The following is a 26,995-nucleotide window of genomic DNA, read 5'->3' as shown; positions in this document are numbered from 1 at the left end:
AACTGTACACATTACTCCAGCTGTGGCCTAACTAGCATTTTATACAGCTCCATCATAACCTCCCTGCTCTTATATTCTATGCCTCTGCTAATAAAGGCAAGTATCCCATATGACTGCCTAACCACCTTATCTACCTGTGCTGCTGCTTTCTGTGATCTATGGAAAAGTACACCAAGGTCCCTCTGACTCTCTGTACTTGCTAGGGTCCTACCATCCATTGTATATTCCCTTGCCTTGTTAGTCCTCCCAAATTGCATCACCCCACATTTCTCAGGATCAAATGCTCTGTCCATCTTACCAGCCCATTTATATCGTCCTGTAATCTATGGCTTTCCTCCTCACTATTTACAACACCACCAATTTTCCTGTCATCTGCAAACTTACTGATCATACCTCCTTCATTCACGTCAATACCATTAATATACACGACAAACAGCAAGGGTCACAGCACCGATACCTGTGGTACACCACTGGTCACAGGCTTCCAATCGCAAAAGCAACCCTCGACCATCACCCTCTGCCTCCTGCCACTAAGCCAATTTTGAATCCAATTTGCCCTGGATCCCATGGGCTCTTACCTTCTTAATCAATCTCCCATGCAGAACCTTATCAAAAGCCTTACTGAAGTCCATGTAGACGACATCAACTGCTTTACCCTCATCTACATACCTAGTCAGCTCCTCGAAAAATTCAATCAAATTTGTTAGACACGATCTCCCCCTGACAAAACCATGCTGACTATCCTTGATTAATCCCTGCCTCTCCAAGTGGAGATTAATCCTGTCCCTAAGAATTTTTTCCAAAAGTTTCTCTACCACTGATGTTAGACTCACCGGCCTGTAATTACCCAGTTTATCCCTGCTACCCTTCTTGAATTCATTGTCCTCCAGTCCTCTGGCATTTCTCCAGTGGCCCCTGCAATCTCCTCCCTTGCCTCACATAGCAGCCTGGGATACATCTCATCTGGGCATGTGCGCTCCTTTCGTGTGTGTGGATCCTTAAATGAAGAAGAACTGTCTATCTTGTAAGGTTGTCTTCGTTGTTCATACTATCTGCATGATTCAAACATCAGGCTCCCAGTATAGCTTTCAAGATGAAGAGAATAGTAATGTTCTAGTTTAACTTTAACTTCAGGTCAGAATGAATTGAGATAATAGCACTGGTCTTGGAGAATTATATAATGTGGGATGAGGAGGAGGCAGTGTATAGCAATGCCTATTTACAATGTCATGACAGCATTTGTATGTGCATGCTAAGCATGTGCTGTCTCTGAACCAATCGAGTCAAATTTTACTCTTACAGAATAGAGTCTATTAGGTGCACTATTTGTCTTGGTCATCAGTAAAAGATGCTTGCGTCTCATTCAATGAAATTGGAGTTAAATGCAACCGTTATCACCAAGAATGAGTCTAAATCTGAACCCCAGGAAAATCAGTTTGACTTCAATGAAGAGTGCAGGAGGGCATACCAGGAACACATTTGCTGTCCTCCTGTCCTCTGGCACTTCTCCTGTGGCCAGAGAGGATTTGAAAATTTGTATTAGAGCCCCTGCAATCTCCTCCCTTGTCTCACATAGCAGCCTGGGATACATCTCATCTGGGCTGGGGATTTATCCACTTTTAAGCCCATTAAAATCTTTCAATGCTAATTTGTTCAAGCATATCACAATCCCCCTCCTTGATCTCTACACCTATATCGTCCTTCTCCATATTGAACACAGATGAAAAGTAATCATTTAAAACCTCACCTACATTCTCCGGCTCCACACACAGATTGCCACTTTGGTCCCTAATGGGCCCTACTCTTTCCCTGGTTATCCTCTTGCCCTTAATATACTTATAAAATGCCTTGGGATTTTCCTTTATCTTGCCCGCCAGTGTTTTTCATGCCCCCTCTTTGCTCTCCTAATTACTTTTTCAAGTACCCCCCTACAATTTCTATACTCGTCTAGGGCCTCCGCTGTTTTCAGCTCTCTGAATCTGCCGTAAGCCTCCTTTTTTTCCTTATCCAATCCTCTATATTCCTTGACATCCAGGGTTCCCTGGACTTGTTGGTCCTTCCCTTCACCTTTACAGGAACATGTTGGCCCTGAACTCTCACTATTTCCTTTCTGAATGACTCCCACTGGTCTGATGTAGACTTTCTTACAAGTAGCTGCTCCCACTCCACTTTGGCCAGATCCTGTTTTATCATATTGAATTCATCCTTCCCCCAATTCAGTACCTTTATTTCCAGTCCATCTTTATCCTTTTCCATAGCTACCTTAAATCTTAGAGTTATGGTCACTATCCCCTAAATGCTTCCCGACTGACACAGCTACCACTTGTCCGGCTTCATTCCCTAAGATTAGGTCCAGTAGTTTCTCTTCTATATGTGGCTGTGCATCACCCCCTACCGTACCTCCACTCTGTATCCCATCACCCTGCCAAATTAGTTTAAACTCTCCCCAACAGCACTAGCAAACCTCCCTGCAAGAATGTTGGTCCCGTTCCAGTTCAGGTGCAATCTGTCCAACTTGTACAGGCCCCACCTTCGCCAGAAACAGACCCAGTGTTCCAGGAAACTAAAGCCCTCCCTTCTGCACCATCTCTTCAGCCACGCATTCATCTGCTCCATCCTCCTATTCCTATACTCACTAGCATGTGGCACCGGGAGTCCTAGCTTCCTAAATTCTTGTTGCAGTCCTCATCCCTCTTTCTACCTATGTCGTTGGTACCAATGTGAACCAGGACCTCTGACTGTTCACCCTCCCCCTTCAGAATGTCCTGCAGCCGCTCCATGACATCCTTAACCCGAGAACCAGGGAGGCAACATACCATCCTGGAGTCACGTTTGTGGCCACAGAAACGCCTATCTGTACCTCTTACAATAGAATCCCCTGTCACTATAGCTCTCCCACTCTTTTTCCTCCCCTCCTGCTCAGCTGAGCCATCCGTGCTGCCACAGACTTGGCTCTTGCTGCATTCCCCTGATAAGCTATCTCCCCCAACAGTATTCAAAGCAGAAAATCTGTTAGAGAGGGAGATGGACCCAGGGGACCCCTGCTTTAATAAAAATATTTTCATCTCCTTTAAAATGTATTGTTCTTGCCTTCATTCCTCCATACTCCGTAGCAACACACCCCTCCTAGACCAGAATGTGATTCAGCTGCCTGCTCTAAGGCCCTGCTAATGTTAGAAAAACAACTACCATGGCCATGAAAGTGGCATAAGTCTTGTTATTAGTTTTTTCGTTCTTTCTCTCTAGGGAAACACCTTATTTGCATCTGCTTGGTGCTTCCCAAATCCCCCCAATCAATACTGAGATTTCTTAATGTCCAACGATGCAACCATATCCAACATTTTAAGTGTGCATAACGCTGTTCTAATGGAAACATTGTTCCTGTGTTGCCCATCACATTTTGTTATTCCTGTCGTGGTTACAGTATTTGACTTGGCTCTGCTTTTCCCATCAATCACAAAGAAAGTCAGATATCAATGTCCAACAATAAGTTTATTCTTTGTAGTACAATTATCCATTAACACTAGCAAGGTGATGCCAAGGTACTGTTGACAGATTTTTGTAGGCCACCAAAAATGTGGATGACAATCTGCAGCATGAATCAGTACTTTATATGTGATGAACAGAACAAACCCCTTTGTATATTAGCTGATCCCATTGGTAATATTAACCAGATACATTTCAAGAGTAAAAATTAGATTATTGTATCAATAATTTTATAACCATTCAATTACTGTAAACCGAGGATAACAAAATATGATACATTTTAGTTTCAACAGTGCACAACACCATCGCAACCCTCCCTGTGTCTCTACAAACAATAATCTGCTCCTATGCCTTAAGACCCTCTCTCACTCTCTCTACCTTTCTACCTCCCTCTCCACTTTTAAGATCCTCCACAAAGCCCACATCTTTCACCACGCTTTCTGTCATACCTCCTAATACTTTCTCTGGCTCAACATTCATTCCTGACGCCCCCCTTACATAGAATCATAGAATGGTTACAGCACAGAAGGAGGTTATTCAGCCTGTCGAGTCCATGCCAGCTCTCTGCAACAACGATTTAGCTAGTTCCACTTCCCCACCCTTTCACCTGGCCTTGCAATTTTTTACCCCTCAGGTACTTATCCAATTCCTTTTTGAAAGCCACAATTGAATCTGCCTTCACAACTCTTTCAGGCAATGCATTCCAGATCCTAACCACTCGCTGCATCAAAAAGTTTTTCCTCATTTCAGCTTTAGCTCTTTTGCCAATCACTTTAAATCTGTACTCGACCCTGCCACCAATGGGAACAGTTTTTCTCTTTCTACTCTGTCTAGACCCTTCATGATTTTGAACACCTCTATCAGATCTCCACTTAACCTCCTCGTCTCCAAGGAGAACAATTCCAGCTTCTCCAGTCTATTCACGTAACTGAAGTCCCTCAGCCCTGGAATCATGTTTGTAAATCTTCTCTGCACCCTCTCTAGTGCCTTCACATCCTTCCTAAAGTACGGTGCCCAGAATTAGACACAATACTCCAGTTGAGGCCGAGCCAATGTTTTATAAAGGTTCATCATAACTTCCTTGCTTTTGTCCTTCATGTTACTATTTATAAAGCTCAGATTCACATATGCCTTTTTAACCACTTTCTCAACCTTAAGTGATTTGTGCACATTTACTCCCAGGTCGCTGTGTTCCTACACTGGCTTTAGAAATGTATCCTTTAGCTAATATTGCCCGCTCTGCTCTTCCTACCAAAATGTATCACTTCACACTTGTCTGAGTTAAATTGTATCTGCCAACCTATTCTACCAACCTATGTCCTCTTGATATTTATCGCTATCCAAGTTTTATGTCATCTGCAAATTTTGAAATAGTGCCCTATACACCCATGTCTAGGGCATCAATATAGATCCAGAAAAGCAGTGGTCATAATTCCACTCCTGATGAACACCTCTATACCTTTCTCCAGTCTGAAAAACAACCATTCATCACTACTCTCTGTTTCCGCTCACTCAGCTAACTCTGTATCCATGCTGCCACTGTCCCTTTTATTCTATTGGCTTCAAATTTGCTGACAAGCCTGTAATGTGGCACTTTATCAAATGCCTTTTGGAAGTCCATATACACCACATCAACCACATTCCTTCACCAACCTTCTTTGTTACCTCATCAGAAAACTCAATCGATGTAGTTAAACATGATTTGCCTTTAACAAATCTGTGCTGTCTTTCCTTAGTTAATCCACACTTGCCAAGTGACTATAAATTTTGTCCCAGATTATTGTTTCTAAAAACTTTCCCACTGCCGATGTTAAACTCACTGGCCTGTAGTTGCTGGTTTATCCTTACACCCCTTTTGCACTGCTCCAGTCCTCTGGAACCACCCCCGTATCGAAGGAGGATTGGAAGATTGTGGCCAGTAGCTCTGCAATTTTCCCCTTTAGTTCTCACAGCATCCTCAGATGTATCCCACCCAGTCCTTGTGACTTATCAACTTTAAGCACATCCAGTCTTTCTAGCTTTATCAATTTTTAGCCCATGTAGTATCTCTACTACCTTCTCTTTCACTATGACTTTGGTAGCACCTTTTTCCTTGGTAAAGACAGATGCAAAGTACTTATTTAGTACCTCAGCCTTTCCCTCTGCTTCCACATGTAATTCTTCTTTTTGGGCCCTAATCAGCCTCACCCCCTCCTCTTTCTACCTTTTTACTATTTATATGCCTATAGAAGACTTTTGGATTCCCTTTTATGTTAGTTGTCAGTCTCTTCTCATATTTTCTCTTTGACCTGCTTATTTCCTTTTTCACTTCATCTCTGAAGTTTCTATATTCAGCATGGTTCTCACTTGTATTAAGAGTCTGACATCTGTCATACACCACCTGTTGGAGAACTATCTCCTCTTTAAAATCAGTCCATTGTTTGATTACAGTATTGCCTGCCAATCTTTGACTCTAATTTATTCAAGACAGATCAGTTCTCAAACCACTGAAATTGGCCCTCCTCCAATTAATTATTTTTGCTCGAGATCATTCCTTGAGCTTTTACATAGCCAGTCTAAACATTCCCCAGAACCAAATGCAGCAATGCCTCCTTCCTCATTTGAGCAGTCCATTTCCAGCCCAAAAGATTCTCCTGAATATTCTTCAGAAACTCTTCTCCTATTCAGTACTTTACACTATTACTTCCAAGTCTATGTTAGGATAATTGATGTTCCCCACTATCACTATCCTGTAATTCTTGCACCGCTCTGTAATTTCCCTGCAAATTTGCTCCTTTATTATCTTTCCCACTAGTTGATGGCCTGTAGAATATATCCAGTAGTGTAATGGCACCTCTATGGTTTCTTAACTCAAACTAAATAGATTCCGTCGTTGATCCATCTAGGACAACCTCTCTCTCCAGCACTGAAATTTTCTCCTTAATCAATACTGCCAACCCCCTCCTTTCTTTCCTTCCCTATCTTTCCTGAACATCTTGTATCCAGGATATTCAGTACCTGGTTTTGTCCTTGCATTGCTGTGATGCTTCCTAGAATGTTTTTGTGCATTATAGATGCTATCAAAATGCAAATAATAGTAGTAGCATTGTCTAATGCTGGCTATAAATTCTATGTAATAACAATCCATGTAAGTAATAGTATAATAGTAACTGTAGTAGTAGTGCAGGGGCCATCCTATGGGTGCAGGGTGAAATAAACCACCACTTGCATGTGCTCAAGGTGCGATCTACAGTATTGCTGATATAACATAACCCTGACATCACCATGAAGCCCTAGAGGGCAGGGAGGTTGACTACACCTAGCACAATAAGAGCATTGAAAAGTATAGCACCTCATTAATGATGAATTCTCCTGACTACTGTTGCTGCCTACATCTTTTAAGAGGACGTGCACATCTGGCTCCCTGAGGTTTGCCACTCATTCCTTTCATTTGGCTGCCATCCTCCTTGCCCAAATTGCCTGCTTCATCCAGTGCTGCCATTGCCCCTTTCAACAGCAACAGGTTTTATATCCTCCTGCTGCCCCAGGTCTGTGCCTTTTCTCCAGGGATTAAATGTTTATTTTGGTTAGCTGTATCGTTAAAGATGTTTCGGTGTCAGGAGAGGGGTCAATACATGACATTGACAAGATTCTTCCGCATGTTCGTTGAGTGTCATCTTACCTTCTTAGTTGTACCATGGCCTATAATATGGCCTTCATATCTAGAGGACTAAGCTAAAAGGGGGTAGAAGTCATGCTTCAGTTGTGCAAAGCCCTGGTTTGACCACACCTGGACACTGTGAGCAGCTCTGGGCACCATGCCTTGGAGGGAGTGCAATGTACCAGAAGGATACATGGACTCCATGGCTAGAATTTCACAAGGAGGTGGTGGCCCCAACCATTGACTGGAAAGCCGGGGACGAGCCCACCTCTGCCACCACTGGAAGCCATGACTGCATTTTGCATGGCTCAGGCAATTAATTGCGTGCAGTTGTGGCTTTCACTCCACTGAGGCAAGATGCTATGCCTCCAAAAGCTGCTGGCCAGTCAGAGGGCTGGCAGCTTTTCAGTCCCAGCAACACCACCAGGAATCATAGTCACTCCTGGAGACTGCACCCAGCGAGAAAAGCCACCATGGATGATGGTTTCACAACCGGTAAGTGGGATCAGGGCTCACCAGGGTCAATCGGCCAGTCCCTGGCAAGGGGTGGGGGATGTGGGGTGGAGTGTTGATCTAGAGAGAGGAGGGGGTGTTCCAGCAGGGATGGCCTGTGCTGCTAGTGGGCCCTCCATGGGGCACAGAGTGCCTGATCAGGAGAGCCCACCCCCTCCCCACAGCCTGCAAGGAGGCTGCCAGGCATCACTAGGCAGCCTCCCCAGGTGGCGAAGTGCCCATCCACTGCAGTGGTGGGAGGAGGCCCTTAAATAGCCACTTATGGGCCTCAATTGGCCTAAGAGTGGGCGCGCCGCCTGCCACCTACCCTGCTACTGGCACGGCACCCTCACAATTCCAATGGATTTTACGCACCACCCACTCCCCCCGCCCGCCTCCCATCCTGCTCCCGGGGGATCGTAAAATTTTGGCTCAAGGATAAATTATGAGGAGAAATAACACAAACTAGGGTTGTATGCCTTGGAAGTAAACATTTCAAGATATTAAAAGGAACTGATATGGTAGATAGAGAGAAACTATTTCTGCTGATTGGGGAGTCTAGGACCTGGGGACATTGACTAAAAATTAGTGCTAAACCTTTCAGGAGTGCAATTAGGACCAAGATTTTCTGTCCCCTTTGAGGACGGCCTCGAAGGCAGGGATGGGCCGAAAAATCATGTAGGGTGGCACGGCGCGGGCTTCCTATGTCATCACACATGGTCCAGATCTTACCAGTGGCAGACTGCAAGTCAAGTAAAAATGGCAATTGAGAGGTAGTTAACATAATTAAAGTTGTAATTGAATGGTATTTTACAGGCCCGTTCAAATTTTCTGGCAAGTGCACGGGGGGCCATAATGTGTCAGATCCCTGGCAGGTATTTTAGGGCAGCAACTGAAGTCATTGCATTTTCAGCAGCAATGGGGTGAGGCAATGTGCCTTCACATGAATGCTGGAGCATCGCGGCCAGAACAATTTGCAGGTGAGTTGAGGTGCCAGGGCTTTAGGGTCTAGCCTCCATAGTGGCATCTGGCTACTGGCACATGGGTGCATTCAGAGGGGGCTGGGTGAAGGTAAGGTGTTTGGGGGAAGCATTTGAAAGAGTGGCACTTCAGGCTGGCAGTGCCTACCTGCCATGGGCATCATCCACTCAGGAGGCAGGTTCTCCAGCGAGGAGAACCTTAGAGGTGCAACCACATAGATCTGGATAGCAGCAACTTCATGGACGCCTGCAGGAGCAACCTCAGGATGAGGAAGTGGCAGAAGCCTGCAGAGAGAATCACAAGCAGGTGCCAGTGTGGAGAAGAGGTACCCTGTAGCAAAGGTGTACAGACAGAGTTAACTCCAGATGTCAGCGAGGCAGTGTTGCCACTGCGCCTCTCCCCGCTGCCCTTCACGTGCCTGCCTCACTGACCTCTTGGCCTTCTCCCACTGGCAGGGCTATACTTCTGCCTGGAGGTCTTGAAGGGATAGCTGAACACCAGCACATCTGTCAGCATCAGCTGATGACACAGCCTTCAACCACTGAATGGTCAGTCTCCCCACCTGCCAGCTGTTAATTGGCCAGCTGGCGTGAGATTCCGAATCGGACCACGAGCGTCAGTTCCACCCACTTCCGATACTGTCTTCACCTCCTTACTGATTAATGCAAAATCCTGGCCTCGGAAACACTTCCAGACACAAAGGGGAGCAGAAGTTTAGAATTCTCTTTCACAAACTTAAATTGATGCTAGATAAGTTGTTAATTTTAAATCTGAGCTTGATAGATTTTTGTTAACCAAGATATGGGGCAAAAGTGGGTATATGGAGTTAGGTCACAGATCAGCAATGATCTCATCGAATGATGGAACAGGTTCGAGGAGCTAAACTGTCTACTCCTGCTCCTACATTTTTACTCAAACAAATGAGTCAAAGATGGCTTGGTGGCCATGGTGTGTCTTTAAAGTGTTCGGCTGATGTCCACTGGAGAAAAATCTATTTGTTATGCAAGCCCCCACCTGCCAAGAATGAGGCATATTAATTTCGCCACGTGGACATAAAATTTCAAATTGTTACTGCGAAGAAAAGGCCTGTTACAAGGAATTGCCAGGCTCCTGGCAGGAATGACATTTTTACATATTAGCAGACAGTGTTGGAACATAGGAGCTATCCCCTGCTCCAATACAATACACAGAACAGACCTGATCAAAGCAGTCGGATACCTGACCACCCTTCTGGCCAACCTAGGGAGTTTTAAATTGTAGAGACAGTGTTTGAACCATCAGAAAGCTATTTGCTCCAGGACTGAGGTAGATCTCCTCTCCCGTCTGCTCCCATCTCTTTCTCTCACAGAACTCCAAAAACCCACTGAAGACACGTGAACCCCAAGAGACAGAAGGGTCTCCTACAGTGAACAAGGTTTAAGAAGAATACTGGGTCTCACTGAAAAGCAAGACCATATCTTCAATCAAGGACTCTACAGCAAGCTCAAAGCACAGTAACAATAAACCCTCCTCAGAGATTGCCTCAAACTTTTCTACTTTATTTTTTCTTCTGCTCTTTTCTGTCCCTATCTGCATGTGTGTACTGCGTATATATGCCTGCTAGCTTGGGCGCGTCGTGTATCGATAGGCATTAACCAAATTAGAGTTTTTAAGTTTAAGTTTAATAAAATTTCAATCTTCTTCTTTAAACCTAAGAAAACCTGTGTGTGTGTGTTGGTTTCTTTGCCTTATAATTGGAAAGCGGTGAACAAGGATTCACCAAGAGGGAGCTAAAAGTACAGTGTTTAAAAATAAAACCCTATTACAGTAAGACCAGTAACCGTAGACCTCTTTCTCACCTGTTCGTAACACTATTCAAAAAATGAGGGGAGGCAGAAAAGAGTTAACTATCGGCCAGTTAGCTTGACATCTGTCATGGGGAAAGTGTTAGAATTGATCATTAAGGAAGCTATAGTTGGGCACTTAGGGAAAAACTCAAGGTAATCGGGAATAGTCAGCATGGTTTTGTGAAAGGTTAATCATGTTTAACCAATTTATTGGGGTTCTTTGAAACAGTAACATGCACTGTGGATAAAGGGGAGCCCATTGATGTACTGTACTTGGATTTCCAGAAGGCATTTGACAAGATGCCACATAAAAGGTTATTGTGCAAAGTAGAAGCTCATGGTGTAGGAGGTAACATATTAGCATGGATAGAAGATTGCGTTTTTTGCCACCTCCCTGTGTAAAGTGGCGGTGGAGGCGGGAGCAGGTCGGGAAGGGCCCCCTGAGCCTCCCGCTCCATTTGGCGCCCCTCACCCACCTTCCCGCTCTTTTGGGGGGGGGGGGGGGGCGTAAAATTCCAGCCCACCTCTTAAATACTACGTGCAGTTTTGGTCTCCTTATTTAAGGATGTAAATGCATTGGAGGTGTTTCAGAAGAGATTTACTAGATTGATATCGGGTATGACCGGGTTGTCTTATGAAGAAAGGTTGGACAGACAGGGCTTGTTTTCACTGGAGTTTAGAAGGGTGAGGGGGAGACTTGATTGAAGTATATAAGATCCTGAACAGTCTTGACAAGGTGGATGTGGTGAGGATGTTTCCTCTTGTGGGTGACTCCAGAAGTAGGGGAGATAATTTTAAAATAAGGGGTCGCCCTTTTAGGAGAGAGAGGAGGAGAATTTGTTTTCTCTCAGTAGGTTGTGCGACTTTGGAACTCTGCCTCAGGTGGTGGTGGAAGCAGGGTCTTTGAATATTTTTAATGCGGAGGTAGATAGATTCTTGTTAGGCAAGGGAATCAAATGTTATCGGGGGTTGATAGGAGTGTGGAATTCAAGACAAAAACAGATCAGCCATGATCTTATTGAATGGTGGAGCAGGCTCGATAGGCCGAATGGCCTACTTCTGCTCCTAATTCTCATGTTCGTATGACTAGCCAACACAGAAGCATAAAATTCTGGCCCTCCCGTACTTAAGCTAGCAGACTGAAGGAATTGATAAATTCTTCGTCTTTGATAATGGATATGCTCGGGCCAAAGACAGTTAATGGTTTTGAAACTCCATGAACAACAACATCCTCTAACACTGACCCCCCAGAGTTTGTGGGATCAGTGACAGAGCAAGTCACTTGCACAAGACCAGTGCAAATACCACTTTGGCTGTTTCTGTGGCACGCACCTGCCTATGCAACAGGAAACTAGGACAATTAACCACACATGGGGCAGCATGGTGATGCACACATCTTTTCACCTGACTCTACCACTATGCCTACAAGACTCCAAGCAATCCAAAAAGTAATTTATCTTTTACTGAATTTACTTAATTAATTGCCCTTTTCAGAGATCCAGACTGCAAAACCAATTCTGTACCCTACCAGTATGCACCACTTGCACCTTTGTAGAGGCAGACGCACCTTATTTTTCCTCGGCATACTGGCCGCAACTAATACACTCCAGGGCAGGAATTGAAACTCCTAGGTTGGGAAGTCCCTGTCCCCAGCCATTATTTACTATGTAAGGGGTCAACAGCAGTGCTGTACTTTGCAAAGCAATGCAGAAACTGGCAGAAGCGGCATAGACCCAACACGATCTGTGTTGCCACTTTCTTGGCATTATGGCTGGAGATCGGGAAAACCCAGTGGAATTTAAGGGCCAATGTCGATGTTGTATGCGACAGGCAAGACCTCTTTTGGCATAAAAGCACAGCACCAGCTGTTCAACTTTAGTTCAGTTAGCTTGTGAAGATGAACTCAAACGAGATCAACATAGGAATCGCATTGGCCGGGTATGACATTGCATCAGAAAGTCTATGAAGATTTATTATCCAAAAATCTTGCAGATTATTGGACTGAGTAAAATAGTTCTAAAGGGGATAAGCTAGCCTTGTGTAGACTGTGTCTGTTGTATCTGTACTGCAGCTATTGCAATGGAGAACCTCATATCAACAGGAATTTGAAATGAAGGGTCTTTTTTGGGGGTAGAAAATGAACTAAAACAAGGATATCATAATTGGGATGTCCAAACTACAGCACCTGGGACAGAAGAATTTAAAACAGCAACTTTAACAATAGTCACATTCTAGATAAAATGCTCCTCCATCAAGCTAATCAAGAATAACTATTTCCATTTGGAAATTATTTAAACAACTTTCCTTCTTCCCATTTTGTTTTGGAATACTGGGGAGTCCACAGTTAACAGTGGCCCAACTGGATGTTTGCTTTCTGTTCTGTCGGTAAAGTGTAATCTGCCATTTCATTAACAGTGTTGATAATGTGTAAGAGCACAGAACATCCATCTTATAACAGCAAACAGCAAGAACAAATATACAGCTGGCTTTTAAAATCAAAGATAGACTGTAAGCTTGCATCAAAGGCAAAGTTGTAGGACAAGTCTGTGTTTGGAAAGGGCACTTTGTATTTGTGTTTTTTTTGTATTGGGACTAGCAAAGCTCTCATGGTGATGCTCAGTGAGTTGGATGAAATATTTAAAAACAACAGGGAAGTTTATGACATATAGCTGATTATATCAGGACTTTACAAAATGGTTTTCCATGATTATTACCACTGCGTTGAGGATTGAATTCTATGGGCTGAATTGTCGGGTCCCACCAGGGCAGGAATGGAGGTAGATGGGGTCCCAAAATTACTTGCACTAGTCGCCGTGCCACTTTTGAGACGCTATTCCCAGCACCGGCAATGTTCAGCAGGCCAGAGGAGGGTGGGACTGCAATCCCATCCACCTGATTAAGGCCAATTAAAGTTGTTAAAAAGCTCATTATGAGCTTGTTACAAGGGGAGGTTGAAATTTGTCAGGGGGCGCATGTGTTACACTATGTTGTTGACCAGCTAGAGGGAGGTGGCTAGAGTGGGGAGGTACTCATGGCCATCCAGGGAATTACCATGGCCCCATAAAAGGGCCAGAGGTGCATAGATGGACTTCATCTTTTGGGAATTGACAGTCAGCACTCGGGCATTGAATAGGGTCATTACCCCTTGGCTTCGGAGGGGCTGAAGAGCAGGGGGAAAGGCTGCCACTCAGAATAGGATAGCGACCAGTCCACAAGGAAGGCTGCAGCTAGAAATAGGGGAACTCAGACTTTGGGCGCAGTGGTGAGGAGGGGCAACACCCTCCACAGGAAGTGTGGAACCTCAAGCAGCAGGAGGGCAGAGGAGAGGGAAGAGATGCAGGAAGGACATGGAGTCCATACCCCCAACACAGGTTCCACTGCTGAAGACAGATCTACCTGGAGATGACCGAGACCCAGTGCCACAGGAGACTAACTCTCCTGGCAGATGATCACAGACACCTGTGATGTCATCGGTGAAGACCTTGCACCTCACAGCACTGCTTGTAGCCGTCAATGTCACTGTGGCCTTGAATTTCTTTGCTTCTGGCTCTAAGGATCAGCTGCAGACCTTAGTGCTCTCTCACAAATGGCAGCACATTTCTGCATCGTGCTGGTCACTGATGCTCTATTTGCCAGAGCTGAACAGTGCATTCAATTCTCAACAGACACAGCCTCGCAGGGACAGAGGACAGTGGGTTTCGCCATCGCTGGATTCCCCCAGGTGCAGTGCATCATCGATTGCACCCAGGTGGCCATCAAGGCACCCAGTGGACCCCCCACTCAGGTGAGCACACATCCACTCTGCTAAAAAAAAAGGACAAGACTGGGTTTTTGAAAAAAGAGACTGCAGGGGTAACACCTGAAGAACCTCCCAGACATGCAGGTCCTAAACAAGGGGCTGAGTGATTTTGAAGATGCAAATGTACCAAGCAGGTGGATGGGGTGGGGTGGGGTGGGGGGGAGAAACACACAGAAACATGTAACAGGCTTCTGAGAACAACAAAAGGCTGCAAAGCCCTGAACCGGTTAAGAAGAATTGAATAGAGCATGGTGTTGTCAGGTCAAATTTTCTTAAATGCAGTCTCTGCTGTAATCACAACAGTAATTTACATTTCACCCCTTCCCAGAACAAACTTAGCAAACAAATGCAAGCTGTAATCACAGGGACATATACTTCCATTGTGGAAAACTTACTAGCATCAAGATGCAATGTCTCTAGATCAGAACATTTTCTCAAAGGAGTGGTTTTACTTGAATGAAAAAAACTAAAATTGTATTAAAATTATTTTAATGCATTTTTGATGGAAATGTTGGGTTGTTAAACAATCTTTCAATTGAGAATTTTGGACAATGAATAATATATAAATACCAATCTATTTAGGAACCATTATTTTAATTGTATAGAACCAATCAAAAATGAAGTAGGAAAGCATTAATTAAAATTGAGATTGTTGATGAAAAATAAATTAAATGTCCAGTTCCTTTCAACTAGGAGAACAAAAATCAGGATTTTGTATTTCAACACAGAATCTTACTTTCTCATTACAAATTATACTGAACGTTGGAACGATTTTGGGAAAGTACCTACAGAAACTTTTCTGGAGCAACTAATGCTGCTGTGAATAGTTTTCCACATTGCTAGGAGTTCTGCTGGAAGCAGTTTGTGCACCACTAATATGTTTTTATAGAAGCAAGGTTCTTTATTCATTTTACTACTTTTGTTTTTCACAATTCCAAAGGTCCGAATGCCCCGATGATTAACAGGAGTTATGCTGAACACTTCCAAGCACATCCCCAGGAAAACATCATCAATGGGGTACAACTCTAAGCTTTCTGACACCTTGTGCAATTTTCTTGCAAGTGGTCCAGCCATCAAAAATCCACCACCCCCTGCATAAGGTGGATAGTAAGTTTTATTGTACAAAGCTTCCGGTATGTAATATTTATTTTCCTTTTTTCGAATTGGTTTGGCCTTGTACAAGACATCCCCAACAAAAAGATTCTTAATTTTGGGTGCATTAAGAAACTCAAGAATATTCTCTGTGCTCACAAACACATCATCATCACCTTTAAAAATATACTCAACATTCTCACAATATGTAGAAAACCATTTGAGAAAATTAACCTCTTTCAAGGTGAGATTGAAGAAAGTGTCCAAGAAGTCCCACTGGAGTATATCCCTATAGATAATATCCTCATATTCCAGTAGTTTTTGATGGTGGGGCCTTTCATTTTCATTGGATGAAATCCCTAAAAGAAAGAGAGTTTTAACTTGCTTCCCATCCATCACTTTTTCCTTGCCCCATGTTTTCCTGATGGCCGCCCTTCGGTCATATTGCGTTATGATGGATTTAACAATCACTAAAAGGTAGATGTCACCACTGCATTTCTCAGGATGGTTAAGAATCATTGGAAAATACCTACAGTGTCTATATTGTAAGAACTGTTTAAAGTTTGACTCCAATCCAGTGAACCATTCAGTCTGAGTGAAGTTGTTGTTGGGAGTGCAGTTGGCAGTTATCACATCCCACTGTTTGGGCTCTCTCCCCGCTGCTGTTGCCACACGTGTTGCTGTGGCGGTAGCCTCGGTTTTTCGGAGACTCCAAAAGTTGTCCTTGGGAGTGAAAAAGTTCAGAAAAGTGGCAACCAGTCTGTCTTCTGCAGAGCTGGATCTCTGGGAGATATTCTGTAATTCCTGTCTAGTTTTGCTGCTTTTCTGTAGCACTGTCAAGGTTATCACAATCACAAAAGAGATAACAGAGCAAACTTTTAATAGTCTCTTCTTCCTAAAGCACATCTTCATCAGAAGGTTTTCTGTGTGTAATGAAATAGAAAAAAAAAGTTAAACCCACAATATTTCAGTTAAATAAAACAAACTGCAATTAAAATAAGAACCAGCTACCTTCATTTAGCCACACTACATGTTTCTTCCAATCTGCATGAGTTCAGGGGGTTTCTCTGCTTTATATTCTCAACAACTTCTCCCTGCTCCCTCCACCCCCAAAATTAGTGAAAAGGGATAAATGCGCATGTCAACCATTAATGTCTTACACTGACAGTAAGTTTGGCCAGCAAAATCAGACGTTTCATCCTTCAATATAATGCAACAGCTTCATGGATACTCTCACTGATACCATTTTTACATTGTTCTTCTTTCTTTGGGCCTCCTTATCTCGAGAGACAATGGATACGCGCCGGCGCATGCCTGGGCAAATTTATGGAGGTTGAGAGTTGCCCAGTCGTCAAAACCCCCCTCTCGGCCTTTCTGGTGGGGTCCAAAGGAGTGCAGGACACGACGTTTGGCACCAGTATGGCTGCAGGAACTGCCGGAAACATGCCAAAGGTGACACATGACCGCCTACGAGGTTCCGCTCCGGATTTTCTGTTAGGGTTTACTCCCTTAGCCTTGGTCTCTCCCGAGACGCCCACAAGGCAGTGGGGTTGTTGGGGCCCCTACACAGGTGTAGGATGGTGCCGGTGGGAGGAGGGGATGCAAGGGGGAGGGGTAGAGGGAGGAGGGGGGGGTGCAGGGGAAGGGGGTGCGGGGTGAAGATGGTGCGAGGGGGGGGCGGGCTGGGACGGGGTTGTGAGGGGGTGAGCTGAGAGGGTGGAGCAGGGAAGGGGACGGGGGTGGGGGGGGGGTGGAAGGGGGGTAAAGGGGGGGGAGGGGGGGTGGAATCTGGTGCAGGTAATAAGCCATTTCCTCAGTGCCCACCATCGACGTACCGTTGTTTAAAAAGGGAAGGAGGGATAGGCTGAGTAATTATAGGCCAGTCAACCTAACCTCAGTGGTGGGCAAATTATTGGAAAAAATCATTTAGAAAGGCACAAATTAATCAAGGACGGTCAGCATGGATGTGTTATGGGAAGGTCGTGTCTAACTAATTTGATTGAATTTTTTTGAGGAGGTAACAAGGAGGGTCAATAAGGGCAGCACATTTAATGTAGCCAAAATAAGATTTTAGCAAGGCTTTTGAAAAGATCTTGCATGGTAGACTGGTCAGAGATGTAAAAGCTCATGAGATTCAAGGGCAAGTTGGATCCAAAATTAGCTCAGTGGCAGGAAGAAAAGGGATGTCAGAAAATCTCAATTGCACTTAAAAAAACTTAGATGTGCACTTTAAGTGCCATAACCTACAGATCAAGAGTTGTAAAGTGGGATTAATCACAAAAAAAAAATTATAGAATTGTTACAGTGCGAAAGGAGGCCATTCAGCCCATCATGCCCACACCAGCTCTCCCAATGAGCATTTCACCTAGTGCCACTCCTCCGCCTTCTCCCTGTAATTAAGTTGAATTGTTCTTTTGTGGCCGGCGTTAAGATGTTGGGCCAAATGGCATTCTTCTGTACTGTTAATTTTCTATGCTTAAAAAAAAACTGAATTCAGATTCTCAGACTGCCATAATGGGGTTTGAAGTCACAGCCAAGGCTGGAGAACAGCTACCAACACAAAATATTTCAGCAGGTGGAAATTTGAAATAAGGACAGAAAATGCTGGAAATACTAAGCAAGTCAGGCAGCATTTGTGGAGAAAGTTAATGTTTCAGGTTAATGACCTCTCATCAGAACTGGACTACTAGTCCAGTAACTGAATTATGGTACTGTGCCCATTGGCTATTACACTAATTCTATAGCTGCTGTTTCTGTTTAGGGAGAGAATCTTCTGTGGTGCCATTCTTCCTGTTTTACATTTCAGGCATGTGTAGGCTTGCCAACACTGGTTGGACAGATATCTGGAGGTTTGTTCATGCGACATTTGCCCGTGGTTTGCGAATGTTATTGCACGGAGTCACTTGATTGGCCTGTTGATTGAGCAGGTGTAGACACTTTATAGCACTTAGTTCCTGCTCCAGGATTCTGAGATTGTATACATGACTCACAAACCTTTCAGAATAAACGCAGACTAATGCAAAGAAACTGCCTAGGAGACTTCGGCTTGACCCCTCAACAGGACCTGAGCTTGAGCAGAGTAGGAGAAAAATTTCAACTGATGGAGCAAGTCCCATGTACACAAACTATCTCTTTAAACACCAGCACCTATACCTGAAACTCTATAACAAATAAATCAGCAGTTTGTGTGATATCTATACATTTACTTTCACAAAAAACTAAAAAAAATTCATAAATAATGAAACAAACCTCAAACTCCAGCTTCTAGACCATCAGATATACAATGCAGTCAATAAGTACCAAATGGTCTGGAACCTGCTCTTGCCCACATTTAACTGTGGAAGGCCACCTTTCAGAAGGAGGGAACAAAAGAGCCAATTAAAATCTGAACTTGCTGATGTTGCCAAGTTATTCTAACCAGTCATAACCCTGTAACAAAAACTGTGTGTCTTTGAGGAAGGGTCAGAAAGAGCTTGCCCGACAAGCAACAATGATGTATTTGAGAAACGATGATGCCATTAGGTCCAGCTAGGTAGAGTGTGGCTAAGTGAAGAACATAAAAGTCAGTCAGATGCACTGCTCCAATATGAATCAAAATCAATTCATGATGTGAGTTAAGTTAGCCGACCTCAGCTAAAGCAATTGTTATATGCTGTTGTTGTATGGCGTACCGACCTCTACCTTGCAGAAACTCAATGCCAACTCACAGACACCTCTTCCTACCTCCCTCTGGACCATGACCCCACCACCGAACATCAAGCCACCGTCCAAAGGACTGTCACTGACCTCATCTCCTCTGAAGATCTTCCCTCTACGGCTTCCAACCTCATAGTCCCACAACCCCGGACAGCCCGCTTCTACCTCCTTCCCAAAATCCACAAACGGGACTGTCCCGGCAGACCCATTGTGTCAGCCTGCTCCTGCCCCACTGAGCTTATTTCTTCCTATCTAGACTCTATCTTTTCTCCGCTGGTCCAGTCTCTTCCCACCTACATCCGTGACTCTTCTGACGCCCTACGTCATTTTGACAATTTCCAGTTTCCTGGTCCCAACCGCCTCCTCTTCACTATGGATGTCCAATCGCTCTACACCTCCATATCCCACCAGGATGGTTTGAGGGCTCTCCGCTTCTTCATGGAACAGAGGCCCGACCAGTCCCCATCCACCACCACCCTCCTCCGCCTGGCTGAACTTGTTCTCACATTGAACAACTTCTCCTTCAACTCCACGCACTTCCTTCAAGTAAAAGGTGTCGCTATGGGTACCCGCATGGGTCCTAGTTATGCCTGTCTTTTTGTGGGATATGTCGAGCATTCTTTGTTCCAGTCCTACTCAGGCCCCCTCCCCCAACTCTTTTTCCGGTACATTGATGACTGTATCGGTGCCGTTTCCTGCTCCCGCCCCGAACTAGAAAACTTTATCAACTTTGCTTCCAATTTCCACCCTTCTCTCACCTTTACATGGTCCATCTCCGACACTTCCCTTCCTCGACTTCTCTGTCTCCATCTCTGGGGATAGGTTGTCTACTAATATCCATTATAAGCCCACCGACTCCCACAGCTACCTCGACTACACTTCTTCACACCCTACCTCCTGTAAGGACTCCATTCCATTCTCCCAGTTTCTCCGTCTCCGACGCATCTGCTCTGATGATGCTACCTTCCATGACGGTGCTTCTGATATGACCTCCTTTTTCCTCAACCGAGGATTTCCCCCCACTGTGGTTGACAGGGCCCTCAACCGTGTCCGACCCATTCCCCGCACCTCTACCCTCACCCCTTCCCCTCCCTCCCAGAACCGTGACAGGGTTCCCCTTGTCCTCACTTTTCATCCCACCAGCCTCCGTAACCAAAGGATCATCCTCCGCCATTTTCACCACCTCCAGCGTGATGCCACTACCAGTCGCATCTTCCCCTCCCTTCCCCTGTCAGCATTCCGAAGGGATCGTTCCCTCCACGACACCCTGGTCCACTCCTCCATTACCCCCACCACCTCGTCCCCGTCCCAGGGCACCTTCCCTTGCAATCGCAGGAGGTGTAATACCTGCCCATTTACCTCCTCTCTCCTCACTATCCCAGGCCCCAAACACTCCTTTCAGGTGAAGCAGCGATTTACTTGTACTTCTTTCAATGTAGTATACTGTATTCGCTGCTCACAGTGTGGTCTCCTCTACATTGGGGAGACCAAGCGCAGACTGGGTGACCGCTTTGCGGAACATCTCCGCTCAGTCCGCAAGCAGGACCCTGAGCTTCCGGTTGCTTGCCATTTCAACACTCCCCCCTGCTCTCATGCTCACATCTCTGTCCTGGGATTGCTGCAGTGTTCCAGTGAACATCAACGCAAGCTCGAGGAACAGCATCTCATCTACCGATTAGGCACACTACAGCCTGCCGGACTGAACATTGAGTTCAATAATTCCAGAGCATGACAGCCCCCCATTTTACTTTCATTTTTAGTTATTTTTTCTTCCTTTTTTTTTAAAACATTCTTTTTTACATTTTTTACAATCTTTTTTTGCATTTATTTCATTTCATCTTAGTTTGTTCAGTTTGCTTACCCACTGTTTTTTTCAGGATTTTTTTCAGGTTTGCACTTGCTGCTGTTCAATATTCAGTGTATTCACACTGAATCTGTACTAATGCTTTGTCTTTCAACACACCATCAACATATTGTTTGCCTTTGCTCCGTGACCTTCTGGTCAGCTATGTGGCCTGGTCCAATCTGCACCTTCTCCTTTGTTATCTCTTGCCCCACCCCCACCTCACTTGCTTATAATCTGTGACTTTTCTAATATTTGTCAGTTCCGAAGAAGGGTCACTGACCCGAAACGTTAACTCTGCTTCTCTTTCCACAGATACTGCCAGACCTGCTGAGTGATTCCAGCGTTTCTTGTTTTTGTTTCAGCTAAAGCAATGTTTGGGACACTATAATTGGCTACAGCCATCTGATTCCAGCTCCTCCTTCACTGTACTTACTGACTTACACTGGCTCCCGGTCAAGCAATGGCTCAATTTTAAAATTCTCATTCTGGTTTTTTTTTTTAAAAATAGGTTCACAGCCTTACCCCCTCCCCATGTCTGTAATCTCCCTCAGTCCTGTATCCACCCCACACCACCCTCTTCACCAACCCAACCTTGATATCTGTACTCCACAATTTCTGGCCTATTGAACATTCTTGATTTTAATCACTCCACCATTGGCAGCCTTAAGCTCTGAGAATTCCCTCCCTATCTCTCCGCCTCTCTTCCTCTGCTCCTTAAAACCTACCTCCTTGGCAAAGCCTTTGGTCATTTGGCCAAATATCTCCTTATGCAGCTCAGTGTCCAATTTTATTCCATCATATTCCTGTGAAGCACCTTGGGATGTTTGGTGTTAAAGGCGTTATATAAATACAAGTAGTTATTGATTATTAGGGAAGGTAGAGCTCCAATTTCTGATTGCTACATGGAAATCCCTGTTGAAAGTACTCATGCTGATACTAGTTAAAGGACTGGGTCAGGTTCATGTCATCTGCAGCTGGATTGCCTGACACTGATGTGAAAAATGACCATATGGGCAAGACACCGACACCAATGGAACTGTATACCAGTGAGGGAAATTTGTATAGTGAGGGGGGGGGGGGGGGGGCGGGTGGAGGAAAGAGAAGCAGGAGGAGGAGAAAAATCAGGAAAGGTGAAATTCTAACTAAAGCAAATGCTTTTGCTTTGACAATCAATCAAATTTTTAGAAAATGATTTTGTGCCACTGACATTATCTTAACATAATTTAATAAAAATGTTCAATTAACATTCCACACAAGTTTCAAGGCTAAGAAAAAAAATGAAAGTATTGAAAGAAAATGACTGAAAAACTACCAGTTTCTCCAAGCTGTTTAAACCAAATTTTCTGCAAAAATACAATTTGCAGGTTCAAATGTGTGCGCGCGCGTGTGTCATGTCTTTGATAGGCGAGTTTCTATGATGTCATATTTATCATTACCCAAAAGGAAACAAACAATTTTGAAATACTAAATTTTCAAATCTTCAAAAAGATTTTGTGAAAAAGGTTCTAGCACCTTTTCTAATTTAATACAGCCTCAAAAAATTAAATCCCCCAAAGCTGAAAAACTGTTTTGCAAATTGGTATATAACTCAATGATACATTCTTTAGATTAAGATAATACGCAAGTGAACTTTTGTTTCTTCTGTTTTGATTAAAGAAAGATACTTAAAGTGCTATTTATTTTACACAGCCTGCATCTAAATTGATCAGAGTAAATCTACTTAAAAAGGAGAAGGGCTGGAATGGTTGCTTAACCTGATGTTCTGATAAATTGTCACACAGTGATCAAAAGATGAATCTAAGGAACTGGATGCCATAATTACCTTTTGTATACAACATGCCACGTAACAATGGTTTCTTGCACAGGTCACAAAATTAAATATGATAATGGAGTTCCACTGTGTACAATACTGCATTTTTTTCTAAGCAATTAAAATAGACACAAATCACACTTACATTACCAACTAGAAGAGTTCGCCAATATTAAAAATATTAACACCAACACTGAATTGGATTGAAGGATTTGAGAAAAAAAACAATTGGCATCTCAAGACAGTGATATGATTGTAGAAGTGATTGTTCAAAGTCTTGGTTAGAATAGCTCCAAAACATCACATGGAATCAAAACTATAATTAGAAAGTTCTGTAACTGAAATAATGAATAAGACATTGTCAGAATAGCTAATACTTATCACTGTAGCAAACAATACATTGTAACAATAACACACCTGCACACATCTAGGATTAGACCTATTGTTCCTCTAAACTGTAAGAAGGTACTCTGAAATTTAAGACGGCAATAAGAACCTTCAAACGTGCCCTTAAGGTATCTTAAAGTATGGTAAATAACACCCAAGAATTATTAGTTTTCCAGCTCCAATCAATCACAAATTAAGTCGAGACAATTCCAGAATGGGGTCACCAATATCTGATATCACCCAGTCATCGTATGATCAGGTTCCTTCATTCAATTTTCATTAAGGAAATGTTTGCCTGCATCACAGACTTTAACACAAGAGAATCTCAGTTGTCGTAATATTAATGTCTTAGTATATATTTCGGGAACACTACAAATAAGTCAATGCGCAATCCAGAATATGATTGGTTCATCTGAAAATATACACTATTTTTCTCTCCTGCTATCTCAAGACCAGCACCAACTATGGCTAAGAGCCTGGATAGGTGTAATGCTTGGGGTTTTTTGGCAATAATATTCTGAATTGGTCACCAGTAGATACAATGGGAACTCAAATTACTCTTCGATCATTCCTTGCTACAAGAACCATCTAGCCCCTGATTAGCACCTTTCTACAGCCATACAGCTGAGACTAGCAATTCTACAGGACAGTCATTCTCAAGTTTTTTTTCATCCGTGGATCATTTAGATCCATGGACCACCTACCAGTCCTACACTGCCTGCTTTCACTTGCCACCGCAAATAAATTAAACAGAATTAATGGAATTTATGGAAACTATAAATATTTTGCTTTCTTACTAAATGTAATAAATTTGTGTATAAAAAAAGGACATTAATTCATGCCAGATGCAAAAAAAGACATTTTCATATTGTAAACATTAATACTGCAACAGATGTTTATTTGAAACATTCTAACAGGTTATAAAATAATCACAATCTTCTTCCAAAAAACTAATACTTATATCACATCTAAATAAAAACAAACAAAAAAACCCAACAAATGACATACATCTTGCTTATAAAGCTACATTGCTTATGACAACTTGTGCCATGCATGCGCCAGCCAGTCTGGTTGTGTGATGTCACACAAGTGGTGGGGAGGAGGTTCTGGCCTGTTCTTTCATATGGCCTCGGCCGTGGTGTTGTGCATCAGCGACTTGCATTGTGGACCAGTGGTGCACAGACCACACTTTGGGAACCATTGCTATAGGACAGTCGAGTTTGACTTTTGAAAAATAACAGCACAAACTGCCAAACACTCAACCGGGTCACCAACATTTTGGTATTGTCAATTCTAAGAAAATCTCCTGGTTACTCCAGGTGCCATGTGCTAGTGAGTACAGAAATAGGAAGATAGAACTGATGAATACATGGCTGGAGAGAGTGCTTTAGACCGCGAAGGCATTGGGACCGCTTCTGGAGGAGATGGGACGCACCTCAACAGGGCTGGGACCAATATCCTCGCAGGGGGTTTTGCTATTGCTATTGCGGAAGGTTTAAACTAACTTGGTAGGGGGGATGGAAACCTTAGAGCAGATTTAGAAGGGAAAGAAGAAAACTAGTGAGCATGTTTGGAAGGCAGAGGACAAAGGCTAGGAAATAGACAATAAGGGAATTTGGCAATGCTAAATGGTGATATACATCAATGCAAGAAGTCTAGGGATTAAGGCAGATGACACATGGGAGTATGATATTATAGCAATTACTGAGACATGGCTGAAAGGGCAGGAATGGCAGAGCCAACATTTGTGGGTACAGGGTTTTCAAACAAGATAGAGAGGGGGATGAAAAAGGAGTGGGGGGAGGGTTGCAATATAAAGACAACGATATGGTAGAAGATTCACCAAATGAGGCCATTTGGGTTGAACTGAACAAAACAGGGGCAATCACACAACTAGGAGTGTAATATATAAACCCACCCCCAAATAAACAACACAGTCATAGAAGAGCAAATGTGTAGGCAAATCTCAGAAGTACAAAACAACACGACAGCAATAATGGGCAGCAAGGGAGGGGATTTCAACCACCCCAATATTAACTGGGATAGAGTTAGTGTGAAAGGCACAGGAGAGAGCAGAATTCTTAAAATGCATTCGGAATGTAAAAACACAAGAAATTGGAGCAGGAGAAGGCCATTTGGCCCCTCAAGCCTGCTCCACCATTCAATAAGATCTTGCATTCAAGAGAACTTTAGGCCAGTACTTGACATGTCCAACAGGAGGTGGTGGTGGTTTTGATCTTAGTTTTAGGGAATGAAGCTGGGCAGTGTGGAAGGGGTACAAGTTGGTGAAAGTGATAATTCAGTTAAATTTAGGGTAGTTATGGAAAAGGACAAAGATGATAGACCAGGAATAAAATTTCTCAATTGGGGAAAAGCTAATTTTACCAAGCTGAAATGGGATTTAGGCAAAGTGAATGGATCAAGTGAGGGAAGATGTAATAAATTAGAGAGGACAAGACAGCAAGGTAGCAATAAGGGAATTGATAGTGTGTGGCAGGAAGGAACAAAACATACAAACTTAACAGCGTACCAGCAGATAAGGCTAGAGGTTGTGAAATTAATGACAGAATTAAAGGCACCATCTGAATGCACACAACATTCACAACAAGGTAGATGAATTGATGGCACCAAAGGAAGTAAACACGTATAATCTAATTGCCATTATGAAGACGTGGCTGCAGGGAGACCAAGGCTGGGAACTGAATGTCCAAGGGGATTTGATGTTTAGGAAAGGTAGGCAAAAAGAAAAAATGGAGGTGGGATAGTGCTGTTAATAAAAGGATGAGATCAGTACATTAGAGAGAGAGGGGATCTTAGATCGGAAGATCAAGATGTAGAATCGGTTTGGGTGGAGCTAAGAAACATGTTATGACTGAGGTAGGAGGAATGCATGGTTACTTCAGTCCCACAACATATATTTACTTTTTCCCACTTACCGAAACTGTCAGATTGACTATTGTTCCCCAGAATAAAAGCACACCAACCAGGTTTCTTTAATAAACATAATTATCTGATTATAAACCAAGCTTTAACCAATAAGGAAGTAAACATACACACAAATTGAAATTTTAAAACACCTTATTTATTCTAGTCCTCACGTGTGCACACACACTTAACCAGTTAATCAGGAAAAAATAAAGGGATTTTTGTTAACAGCTATTACAAAGAAATAGAAAGAATTAAAAAAAAAACAGGCTGGAAAGAAGGTATGGAAGGAATTCCTTCATTTTGGCAAATAGGCAGCTGTCAATGGGATCTTCCTAGAACAGTTCTTTCTAGACGATGTTGATGATCAGCTTGGGTAGGCTTCTAAGAATGCAGCTACAGAAGGCTCCAACTATGTCTTACAGCAGGGAGGCAGCAACAAGGGTTTCAGTTGCACACATTTACATGCAAGTTCTTTAATCGTGCAGGCTTTCTTCAAATACAGAAGAAAATAGGAATCTCTTGATCCAGGACTTCTTTCAAGAGAAAGATGGCTGGCCATCTCCTGACAGGTCAATAAGCCACTTCTTCTGTTTCAGGCGAAACACCAACTGGCATTTTTAACAGTTAAAAATGAAACTAAAACTTTTCCACAAGCAAGTCCTGTTACATATATAAATCTTGGCTGATCACTTAGGGGGTGGCACAGTGGCGAGCACTGCAGCCTCACAGCTCCAGCGACCCGGGTTCAATTCTGGGTACTGCCTGTGTGGAGTTTGCAAGTTCTCCGTGTCTGCGTGGGTTTCCTCCGGGTGCTCCGGTTTCCTCCCACATGCCAAAGACTTGCAGGTTGATAGGTAAATTGGCCATTATGAATTGCCCCTAGTGTAGGTAGGTGGTAGGGAAATATAGGGACAGGTGGGGATGTGGTAGGAATATGGAATTAGTGTAGGATTAGTATAAAATGGGTGGTTGATGGTCGGCACAGACTCGATGGGCCTGTTTCAGTGCTGTA

General features: G+C 43.5%; 1 protein-coding gene across 2 annotated transcripts in view; it reads right to left on the bottom strand.

The window, feature by feature from the left end:
• Positions 1-14,392: 14,392 nt before the first annotated feature.
• Positions 14,393-26,995, bottom strand: part of b3gnt7 (UDP-GlcNAc:betaGal beta-1,3-N-acetylglucosaminyltransferase 7) — a 31,650-nt gene continuing 19,047 nt past the window's right edge. The window contains exons 2-3 of one of the 2 annotated variants that reach the window (XM_068041492.1): positions 18,566-18,665; positions 14,393-16,239 (exon numbers count right to left, since the gene is read on the bottom strand). In XM_068041492.1, coding sequence (XP_067897593.1) covers positions 14,975-16,228 — 1,254 coding nt within the window. In that variant the 5' untranslated portion in view covers positions 16,229-16,239; positions 18,566-18,665 and the 3' untranslated portion in view covers positions 14,393-14,974. The remainder of the gene's footprint in view (positions 16,240-18,565; positions 18,666-26,995) is intronic. The other variant, XM_068041491.1, reaches the window with a different exon arrangement.

The sequence above is a fragment of the Heterodontus francisci genome, chromosome 11, assembly GCF_036365525.1.
Source record: "Heterodontus francisci isolate sHetFra1 chromosome 11, sHetFra1.hap1, whole genome shotgun sequence".
Lineage (NCBI taxonomy): Eukaryota > Metazoa > Chordata > Chondrichthyes > Heterodontiformes > Heterodontidae > Heterodontus > Heterodontus francisci.
This window is presented reverse-complemented; position numbering and strand designations above follow the sequence as displayed.